At 46.1% G+C, this 11,920-nt stretch overlaps 1 protein-coding gene across 1 annotated transcript; it reads left to right on the plus strand.

The window, feature by feature from the left end:
* Nucleotides 1–866: 866 nt before the first annotated feature.
* LOC109887184 (potassium voltage-gated channel subfamily A member 1) lies at nt 867–5,641 on the plus strand. The gene is made up of 2 exons (XM_020478652.2): nt 867–1,731; nt 2,280–5,641. The coding sequence occupies exon 2, from the start codon at nt 2,552–2,554 to the stop codon at nt 4,034–4,036; it is 1,485 nt and encodes a 494-aa protein (XP_020334241.1). The 5' UTR covers nt 867–1,731; nt 2,280–2,551; the 3' UTR covers nt 4,037–5,641.
* The last annotated feature ends 6,279 nt before the right edge of the window (nt 5,642–11,920 follow it).

Genomic DNA, 11,920 nt, shown 5'->3' on the forward strand with positions numbered 1-11,920 from the left:
TTTCCTGTTGGTGCCACTACCGAGTGACACAGCGGTCTAAGGCACCGCATCTCAGCGCAAGAGGCGTCACTATAGTACCTGGTTCGAATCCAGGCTGTATCACATCCGGCCGTGAGTAGGAGTCCCATAGGGCGGCGCACAATTGGCCCAGCGTCGTCCGGGTTTGGCCGGAGTAGGCCGTGATTGTAAATACGAACGTGTCGTTAATAACTGACTTGCCTAGTTAAATAAAGGATGTTAAAATAAACTCCCCGGTCACATATCCAGAGATGAAAACAGTCTAATAGATCACTCATTGTGTCGTTCAACCCCGTTTCTCCGTCATCGTCAATTTACCTCAAATGTCATTGGCTCGCATCACCGTTTAGATTGGCTCCGTTTGCCAGAGGGATTTAAATATATCTCTACCAGTCACGCCACCGTACAATGACTCGGGTTTTTACAGCAGAGGTGGCTTACACAATGATCTGTTGTTTTGGTGCTGCCGGTGTGTGTGTGTGTGTGTGTGTGTGTGTGTGTATTTGTGGCAACATGTGTTATAGTACAGTATGTCTGCATTGCGTCGAACCGCTCCCCCCCCCCCCTTCTCTCCCACTCCTCTCTTATGCTCTCTCTCTCTCCGTCTTCCCCCTCCCTCCCCACCTCTCTCTCTCTCTCTCTCTCTCTCTCCCCGTCTTCCCCCTCCCTCCCCACCTCTCTCTCTCTCTCTCTCCGTCTTCCCCCTCCTTCCCCACCTCTCTTTCTCTCTCTCTCTCTCCCCGTCTTCCCCCTCCCTCCCCACCTCTCTCTCGCTCTCTCTCTTCTCTGTATAAAATCCTGCAACATGCGTTCACATGATTTAAGTATTATATTGGCTGTGGCTCAGTGATACCTTAAACCCCCGGTGTTTGACAGGTGCTACATGTTTATCTAGGCGGGGAGAATGGGTGCGTTTACAGCGGTGCGTCTTGGGACGGCCGCGTCATGTTGAGTTCTAGCTGTTCTACTGCACCAAACCAGGAGAGGAGAGCTTTCTAACGTTGCGTTTCTGCTGATGCGGCAAACTGCAGTGCAGAGCAGAGCGGAGCCGGGAAGGGAAATGGTTGTGTGCTTCTGCTCTCTCTCTCTCACTGCCCCACTAACGTGTTCAGCTCAAACCTTCTCACTCACACCATCTTAATTTCACGACCACGCCGCTGGAGAGCGCAGCCACGCGTGACGGTCAAAAGACCAAGTGGGACTACTAGTCGGTGTTGCCGTCCGTTGGAGAGGAGCTCAAATTAACGGCTTTTAAAATTTTTCTTTCTTTCGTATTATATTATATTCTCTCTATTCCTCGTTCGTACCGTTTCTTCAGCATGGTTTTAAATTGCCTGTCAAGAGATTTACGCTTCTTCCAAGGCGGTTCAGAGCCGTTCGGTACCTCAAGAAGGTCGCCCTAGTCGACATTGGAAGCAAATAACACCGGAATAACGTGGGTGATATTAACGGTCGCACCAGTCGACGTTTAGAAGCCAATAACACCGGAATAACGTGGGTGATATTAACGGTCGCTCCAGTCGACGTTAGAAGCCAATAACACGGGAATAGCGTGGATGATATAAACGGAGACAGTACAGTCTATGAATATTTCACCGAAGCTCGTACTGTACAGTGCAGTAAAGTGATATCCGCCACCTTTAAAACAAAACGCCGGGACTGTAAAGTTGTAGCCGTGGCTGGCGGGTGCACCACCACCAAACGGAAATCCAGGTAATTAATAACAGAGCCGACAGTTCGGTAAATATTAACGTATCTTTATTGACGCTCGTTATTGTCATTGGTGTTGTAGTTATTATAAGGTAATAGGTGTTCAGTGTGTAGAGGGTTAGTACAGTGGATGGAGATGCAGAGTGTGGGCAGTAGTAGTGAAACTGGAATAATGATGTATGAGATATACAATCCAGTTCAAATCAAATCAAATCAAATTTATTTATATAGCCCTTCGTACATCAGCTGATATCTCAAAGTGCTGTACAGAAACCCAGCCTAAAACCCCAAACAGCAAGCAATGCAGGTGTAGAAGCACGGTTGTCTCCATATCACAGTGTTGTTGTCTCCTGGATGTCCTCTATGCTGGTCAACCTGTTCCTGGTACCCCCCTCCCCCTCCCACGCTGTTAGGTGGGCGTCCTCTCCCCCCATCTAGACTACAGCATGTCACAAAGACTGAGATAACACTGCTGAGCTGGAAAAACAGATCTCTCTCTCTCGCGTTCGATTCCTTTTATTTCTCACTCTTCCCTTCCTCCCTCCGACTAGGTGGAAGACGAAGGAGAAGAAGAAGAAGGAGGAGCAGCAATGGAGGACTACTCGGAGAGAGGAGCAAGGGAGCCTTAAGAGGAGCGGCGCTTGGCGAGCCCTCTACCTGCCTGGCCCGGGTGAATGCAAGGGGGGTTTCTATCAGACAGAAGAGAGAGAGGGGAGAAATCTGAGGCGCGCAGTGACAGCTACTGGATGCCTGCCCCCACCGGGCTGAGCCGAGCATCTCCTGCCGCATAGCGCTGCGCCGAGCCCCGGGCAACACCGCCAGGATGACTGTGGTGGCCGGAGATAACATGGATGAGACGTCCACCCTGCCGGGGCACCTGCAGGATACCTACCCACCAGACCACGAGGACCACGAGTGCTGCGAGAGGGTTGTCATTAATATCTCAGGGCTGCGCTTCGAGACCCAGTTAAAGACACTCAGTCAGTTCCCCGAGACGTTACTCGGTAACCCCAAAAAGAGAATGCGCTACTTCGACCCGCTTAGAAACGAGTACTTTTTTGACCGGAACCGGCCGAGTTTTGACGCTATTCTATATTACTACCAGTCCGGTGGACGGTTGAGGAGGCCCGTTAACGTTCCTCTGGATATGTTCTCCGAGGAGATCAAGTTCTACGAGCTCGGGGCAGAGGCCATGGAGAAGTTTAGAGAAGACGAAGGCTTTATTAGAGAAGAGGAAAAACCCTTACCAGAGAAAGAGTTTCAGCGACAGGTCTGGTTGCTGTTCGAATACCCGGAGAGTTCGGGACCCGCCAGAGGGATTGCTATAGTATCGGTGATGGTTATCTTAATTTCAATAGTCATATTCTGTTTGGAAACGCTGCCAGAACTCAAAGAGGACCCCAGGGGTAGGATGGAAACTGTAGGCAACGTGACATTCTATTATAAACCAAATATTCTCACCGATCCTTTCTTCATAGTGGAGACCCTGTGTATAATCTGGTTCTCCTTTGAGTTGATTGTGCGGTTCTTCGCCTGCCCTAGCAAGGCAGCTTTCTTTAAAAACATGATGAATACTATAGACATAGTAGCTATCATACCCTACTTCATCACGCTGGGCACCGAGCTGGCAGAGGACCAGGAGGGGAAGGAGAAACCAAGTGAGCAGGCCGCGTCTCTGGCCATCCTCAGGGTCATCCGGCTGGTCAGGGTGTTCAGGATCTTCAAGCTGTCCAGACACTCCAAGGGGCTTCAGATATTGGGACAAACCCTCAAAGCCAGTATGAGAGAGTTGGGGCTGCTCATTTTCTTCCTCTTCATCGGAGTCATCCTCTTCTCCAGCGCTGTCTATTTCGCCGAGGCGGAGGAGAAGGAATCTTTTTTCACAAGCATCCCCGACGCCTTCTGGTGGGCCGTGGTCTCCATGACAACAGTGGGATACGGGGACATGTACCCGGTCACCATCGGCGGAAAGATAGTGGGCTCGCTCTGCGCCATCGCCGGAGTGCTGACCATCGCGCTGCCGGTGCCTGTCATCGTGTCCAACTTTAACTATTTCTATCACCGGGAGACGGAGGGAGAGGAGCAGGCGCAGCTTCTTAACGTCAGCAACCAGGACCTTAACTCAGACAGCAACTCATCGCGCCGCAGCTCCAACTCTATCGCCAGCAAGTCAGAATACATGGAAATAGACGAAGGGATCAACAATAGTATTGATAACTTTAGGGACGCGAATCTCAGAACTGCTAACTGTACGCCTGTCCTCAACCAGAACTGCGTGAATAAGGGCAAGCTGCTGACTGATGTTTAGAAGTACATCAATTCATTCTATATGGCAGCGATAGACATCATGGGGATATGAGGACACCCCGTTCGTTGTAAATATTGTAGAAATGTTTCGGGAAATGCTTGATTTAACTTCGTTAATAATGCGTTTTTTTTGCATTTGCGTTAATTACATTTGAATGAATAGAGAGAAAACTGTTTCACCAAAAGAGGATAAAAACAAATAAGGTTTGTTTGACTCTCAAAATGGGATAAACGTGTTATAATAACATATTATCTTTATGTTATGTTATCGGAGAGATACCGGAAAACATCCTGCCGGTGAAACTTGAAACGGAGAAAACACAACATTATCAGTGAAGAAGAAACGGTTTTGCATGGATAATGGATTATGGATCATGGATCATGGATCATCGATAATGTATCATGGATAATGGATTATAGATAATTGATCATGGATAATGGATCATGGATCATCGATTATGTATCATGGATAATGGATTATAGATAATTGATAATGGATTATGGATCATGGATAATTGATAATGGATAATGGATAATGGATTACAGTGGAACTTGGGTGAGGGTGAGTTGCGTAATGCACCAGCATCTGCTGAAGAAAGAGAAAAGGAATATGGAGTCTCAGCCCGAACCCAACAACCATCTGCAGTCAGAGAGAGATCGACCAACGTTGTCCGCTAAAGGTGCAGTTGTTGTTCCGACGATTGCTATAGTTACCGGAGACCTGCTGAGTGATCAGCTAAGCACTTTATCACAATAGAAGCAAAACAACAAACAAAACAGAGAACTAAAACTCTCCTGTTGCCAAGGAGACGTGATGAGAAGGCTGTTTGTAGACCAGATGACATCTGTAAACTGCTGCTACTTTCTATCCCAGCAGATACTGAAACTAAAAACACCTGCTCTAATCCCACAGGGGTGTGACGATAACATGATGATGATGATGATGCCATGCGAGATAATAATCTTCATTAAAATATATATATATATATATTTTAAAAAAAGCTCGAAATTAGCATGTTGAGACACTGTTTTCTATTACTGGCATGCGCGACACATTACCTCAGGTAATGTGGCATTATTTGTATTATTTAAAACAACAACAACAGCCTGTATTATATTCTCCTCCTAAAACCGGATCCAAGATGGACCAATTCTCTCTTTTTATGCTTTGGTTTTCTCTCTCTCATTTAGGTTTCACCAAAAGTGCACTGCTTATTTATTATTTAAGTTATTACTTATTTAGGAGCATTTAAAAGTGCTGAATGTTAAATCTTAAGGGAACAGAAACATCTATATTTATTTGGGAAGATCATGGCATGTCAAACTACTGCATTACGGCCTACCTGACTACGGTACCATGTATCCTGGTTGATTCCATGCATGACGTCAGTATTTAAATAGCTTGCGGGGTCGAGGGACCTTGGGAATACAGCACGGTGTGACGGAACTACTGTTTGGACTGGACTGGACAGGACACACCTCAACCATATCTTAAACAGAGGAGGAGACATTCGGGGATACCAACCCCCCCTCCCTCCCCACAGAGGAGGAGACCTACCGGGATACCAACCCCCCCTCCCCACAGAGGAGGAGACCTACCGGGATACCAACCCCCCCCCCCCCCCCCCCCCCCCCTACCCACAGAGGAGGAGACCTACTGGGATACCAAACCCCCCCTCCCTCCCCACAGAGGAAGAGACATACTGGGATACCAAACCCCCCTCCCCACAGAGGAGGACACCTACCGGGATACCAACCCCCCCCCCCCCCCCCCCCCTCCCCACAGAGGAAGAGACATACCGGGATACCAAACCCCCCCCTCCCCACAGAGGAGGACACCTACCGGGATACCAAACCCCCCCTCCCTCCTCACTAAAAAAATATAATATTTCATGGTTAGCTTCTGCTTCTCTGCATGGAACCTACGGTACTATTACCCTCAATAAGAAAATGGTGACTTCCATATTGCTATTCATTTTTACAGCATTTATGTATTTTTAAGTTGTATTATATACATATTATGGCCTATACGGAACTAAATGTGCATAGAAAAAACTAAATAGTCAAATGAGTTTTCTAGTGCCTTGAACTTTAACCCTCTTGTTTATGTCCTACATACTCAAACGGAAGTGCCTCCCTGGACTATAGTCAATTAGATCAGATCCTCTATACCGGTCATGAGATGCGTTATTATACCAACCAACCTGCACAGTCAGAAGAGGGTACCAGGTAAACAGTACCATAGAATATGACGTTAATGGTTCCCAGTACAGACTGTAATATAGGGCCTGAGGACAGAGAGGAACCACACACACACACAGCTGTCCAGGAGGAGAAAGAGAGACAGACAGAGAAGGAGAGAGAGAGAGAGACAGAGAAGGAGAGAGAGAGAGAGAGAGACAGAGAAGGAGAGAGAGAGAGAGAGACAGAGAGAGAGGGGGGGGGAGAGAGAGAAAGAAGATGAGTGAGAGAGTGAACTTGACAGAAACAAATATGGAATGGCATCCACTGACCCCTGATGTGGGAAGTTCAACAGAGGCCACGTTCTAGAGTGTTCACATGGTTCTAGAGTGTTCACGTGGTTGTAGAGCGGTCACATGGTTCTAGAGTGTTCACATGGTTGAAGAGCGGTCACATGGTTCTAGAGTGTTCACATGGTTGTAGAGTGTTCACATGGTTCTAGAGTGTTCACATGGTTGTAGAGCGGTCACATGGTTCTAGAGCGGTCACATGGTTGTAGAGTGTTCACATGGTTCTAGAGTGTTCACATGGTTGTAGAGCGGTCACATGGTTCTAGAGTGTTCACATGGTTCTAGAGCGGTCACATGGTTCTAGAGTGTTCACATGGTTCTAGAGTGTTCACATGGTTGTAGAGAGGTCACATGGTTCTAGAGTGTTCACATGGTTCTAGAGTATTCACATGGTTCTAGAGCGGTCACATGGTTCAAGAATGTTCTAAAGGTTCTAGAGTGGTCACATGGTTCTAGAGTGGTCACATGGTTCTAGAATGTTCACAAGGTTCTAGAGTGTTCACATGCTTCTAGAGTGTTCACATGGTTCTAGAGTTTTCACATGGTTCTAGGGTGTTCAAATGGTTCTAGAGTGGTCACGTGGTTGTAGATTCTATCCATCCATCCATCCTCTGTTAGTCTGCCTGTTAAGTCTGTTGTGTGACAACAAACAAACCCCTGCTATATAGAAACAGCCTTCCATTGTGCCCAGTGATCACCTTCCAACTCTAAGAGATGTGTTTCTGGGGCATTACTGAATCAAGACCTTCTGGCATATCCGAACTTGCACCAACTGTTGTTGTCGTTCACTAAACGATAATAACAACAAGCATCGATATTCTGATAAAAGTGACTGAACAGAGCTCATGTCTCTGGCTGTATTATGGGAATGATAGACATCGTCACAGACATACCTGTCTAAAGAACGATCTCTACTGCACTATTAAGTCCCCGACCGTCCCCTTCCACACTCACCCCTGTCTGTCTCCCTGTCTGGCTGTTTGTTTGTTTGTTTGCCTACATTCCTGCCTGCCTGCCGATCTGTCTGTCTGTCTGTCTGTCTGTCTGTCTGTCTGTACAGAGCTACTCAGCATTCATCTCAACATGATGTCTGCGTCCCAAATGACACCGTAGTCCCTCTTTAATGCACTACTTTAGACCAGGACCCACAGGGTGCCATTTGGGAGGCAGAAAAGAGCATTATGAACGTGTATGAAAGCCAAAGGCATTAGTCACTTTGCATGCAAACAAAATGGCAGCCCTCCGCTTCTGTTTTGGAGGACGAGAGAAAGAGCATAGGAGAGATGGAAAGAAGTAGAGAGGGAGTGAGGGAGAGAGGGAGTGAGGGAGTTGGAGCACGACAGAGTGCCAGCCGGCCGGGATGTAGGAAGGAAGGAGGGAGAGGAAATTAATGCTGTGTTGTAACGTTTCATGTTTCAGCTGGCCGTAGAGGCTTACCTGCTATGTTGTAACGTTATATGTTTCAGCTGGCTGTAGAGGCTTACCTGCTATGTTGTAACGTTTCATGTTTCAGCTGGCTGTAGAGGCTTACCTGCTATGTTGTAACGTTTCATGTTTCAGCTGGCTGTAGAGGCTTGCCTGCTATGTTGTAACGTTTCATGTTTCAGCTGGCTGTAGAGGCTTACCTGCTATGTTGTAACGTTTCATGTTGCAGCTGGCTGTAGAGGCTTACCTGCTGTGTTGTAACGTTTCATGTTTCAGCTGGCTGTAGAGGCTTACCTGCTATGTTGTAACGTTTCATGTTTCAGCTGGCTGTAGAGGCTTACCTGCTATGTTGTAACATTTCATGCTTCAGCTGGCTGTAGAGGCTTACCTGCTATGTTGTAACGTTTCATGTTTCAGCTGGCCGTAGAGGCTTACCTGCTATGTTGTAACGTTTCATGTTTCAGCTGGCTGTAGAGGCTTACCTGCTATGTTGTAACGTTTCATGTTTCAGCTGGCCGTAGAGGCTTACCTGCTATGTTGTAACGTTTCATGTTTCAGCTGGCTGTAGAGGCTTACCTGCTATGTTGTAACGTTTCATGTTTCAGCTGGCTGTAGAGGCTTACCTGCTATGTTGTAAGATTTCATGCTTCAGCTGGCTGTAGAGGCTTGCCTGCTAAGATGTGTGACACCATGGATGGATGGACAGTACATTGTAGTACGACTATTTATTTAGTCCTGCTCTTGATAATATGTATGATGAGACACATGCCAACTTGCCTTTGGCTTGAATGAGAGACACAGTCAAAAGAGGCACTTGAAGACTGTATGTTTTTAATTGGCTGATTTTCAGACCTATATGATAAAAATATAGATTGTGCCCTTATTAATTGAAAGCATCCTTTTAAAACAGGTTTCCATGTTGGGATAGTTCCAGTACCAGCTGCCTAAAGCACTAGATTGTTCTATATTAGTTTATTTAGTTTCTCACTACATTGTTCTATATTTGTTAATTTAGTTGACCGCTTGCTGAGTGATAAAGGGTGTAGATATAGGGTGTTAATCTAAATGATTCATCACCTCTCCAATACAGTTTTACTATAGGGTGTTAATCTAAATGATTCATCACCTCTCCATTACAGTTTTACTATAGCGTGTTAATCTAAATGATTCATCACCTCTCCAATACAGTTTTACTATAGGGTGTTAATCTAAATGATTCATCACCTCTCCATTACAGTTTTACTATAGGGTGTTAATCTAAATGATTCATCACCTCTCCATTACAGTTTTACTATAGGGTGTTAATCTAAATGATTCATCACCTCTCTATTACAGTTTTACTATAGGGTGTTAATCTGAAATGATTCAACACCTCTCCATTACAGTTTTACTATAGGGTGTTAATCTGAAATGATTCAACACATTTCCAATACTGCCATGGGTGTCTCAGTGCAGTCCAGCCTAAGCATAGCATCAGTAGAGTCCTGCTCTACGGTTAAACTACACTATATTACAGACATGCATGAAGCAAAAAGGATAATCACACTTACGATGATTAACCAATGACAGCAAACATGTACCGTAAAGCCACGCCTCCCCCCCAATGATAGCAACATGTACCGTAAAGCCACGCCTCCCCCCCAATGATAGCAAACATGTACCGTAAAGCCACGCCTCCCCCCCAATGACAGCAAACATGTACCGTAAAGCCACGCCTCCCCCCCAATGACAGCAAACATGTACCGTAAAGCCACGCCCTCCCCCTCCCCCAGCCAACACATTTACATGCCATTCCTGTGCATGTTAACCTGGCTCACACTATCGGGCCAAACCAAGCTAAGCCATGCCTTAGCTGAACTAGGCTGGTGTAGGGTGGTCTGGTTAAACATCTACCAGCTGAACTAGGCTGGTGTAGGGTGGTCTGGTTAAACATCTACCAGCTGAACTAGGCTGGTCTGATTAAACATCTACCAGCTGAACTAGGCTGGTGTAGGGTGGTCTGGGTAAACATCTACCAGCTGAACTAGGCTGGTGTAGGGTGGTCTGGTTAAACATCTACCAGCTGAACTAGGCTGGTCTGGGTAAACATCTACCAGCTGAACTAGGCTGGTCTGGGTAAACATCTAGCGGCTGAACTAGGCTGGTCTGGTTAAACATCTACCAGCTGAACTAGGCTGGTCTGGGTAAACATCTACCAGCTGAACTAGGCTGGTCTGGTTAAACATCTACCAGCTGAACTAGGCTGGTGTAGGGTGGTCTGGTTAAACATCTACCAGCTGAACTAGGCTGGTCTGGGTAAACATCTACCAGCTGAACTAGGCTGGTCTGGGTAAACATCTAGCGGCTGAACTAGGCTGGTCTGGTTAAACATCTACCAGCTGAACTAGGCTGGTCTGGGTAAACATCTACCAGCTGAACTAGGCTGGTCTGGTTAAACATCTACCAGCTGAACTAGGCTGGTGTAGGCTGGTCTGGTTACAAATCCACCAAAGCTGCTAAACGGATCATAAATCAAAGCCAGCGAGGTACAAGTTGGGTCAGCCCTATGGTGGGAATCAGGTATTAGTGTCCTGGCTGTGTGTCACCCTCCTGAGTAGGACCCAGTACCTGGCCCTCCATACCAGACCCCATGTTCTACCAGATTAGTCCTCCTATAGTACCATGTTCTACCAGATTAGTCCTCCTATAGTACCATGTTCTACCAGATTAGTCCTCCTATAGTACCATGCTCTACCAGATTAGTTCTCCTATCGTACCTTGTTCTACCAGATTAGTCCTCCTATAGTACCAGACCCCATGTTCTACCAGATTAGTCCTCCTATAGTACCATGTTCTACCAGGTTAGTCCTCTTATAGTACCATGTTCTACCAGATTAGTCCTCCTTTAGAACCATGTTCTACCAGATTAGTCCTCCTATAGTACCATGTTCTACCAGATTAGTCCTCCTATAGTACCATGTTCTACCAGATTAGTCCACATATAGTACCAGACCCCATGTTCTACCAGATTAGTCCTCCTATAGTACCAGACCCCATGTTCTACCAGATTAGTCCTCCTATAGTACCATGTTCTACCAGATTAGTCCTCCTATAGTACCAGACCCCATGTTCTACCAGATTAGTCCTCCTATAGAACCATGTTCTACCTGATTAGTCCTCCTATAGTTCCAGACCCCATGTTCTACCAGATTAGTCCTCCTATAGTACCATGTTCTACCAGATTAGTCCCCCTATAGTACCATGTTCTACCAGATTAGTCCTCCTATAGTACCAGACCCCATGTTCTACCAGATTAGTCCTCCTATAGTACCATGTTCTACCAGATTAGTCCTCCTATAGTACCATGTTCTACCAGATTAGTCCTCCTATAGTACCATGTTCTACCAGATTAGTCCTCCTATAGTACCATGTTCTACCAGATTAGTTCTCCTATCGTACCATGTTCTACCAGATTAGTCCTCCTATAGTACCAGACCCCATGTTCTACCAGATTAGTCCTCCTATAGTACCATGTTCTACCAGGTTAGTCCTCCTATAGTACCATGTTCTACCAGATTAGTCCTCCTTTAGAACCATGTTCTACCAGATTAGTCCTCCTATAGTACCATGTTCTACCAGATTAGTCCTCCTATAGTACCATGTTCTACCAGATTAGTCCTCCTTTAGTACCATGTTCTACCAGATTAGTCCTCCTATAGTACCATGTTCTACCAGATTAGTCCTCCTATAGTACCATGTTCTACCAGATTAGTCCTCCTTTAGTACCATGTTCTACCAGATTAGTCCTCCTATAGTACCATGTTCTACCAGATTAGTCCTCCTTTAGTACCATGTTCTACCATATTAGTCCTCATATAGTACCATGTTCTACCAGATTAGTCCTCCTATAGTACCAGACCCCATGTTCTACCAGATTAGTCCTCCTATAG

The sequence above is a fragment of the Oncorhynchus kisutch genome, unplaced genomic scaffold, assembly GCF_002021735.2.
Source record: "Oncorhynchus kisutch isolate 150728-3 unplaced genomic scaffold, Okis_V2 scaffold2202, whole genome shotgun sequence".
Taxonomy (NCBI): Eukaryota; Metazoa; Chordata; class Actinopteri; order Salmoniformes; family Salmonidae; genus Oncorhynchus; species Oncorhynchus kisutch.

Excerpts from the sequence above, each read along its gene's own strand:
- LOC109887184 (XM_020478652.2), top strand. The coding sequence starts at position 2,552 with ATGACTGTGGTGGCCGGAGATAACATGGATGAGACGTCCACCCTGCCG.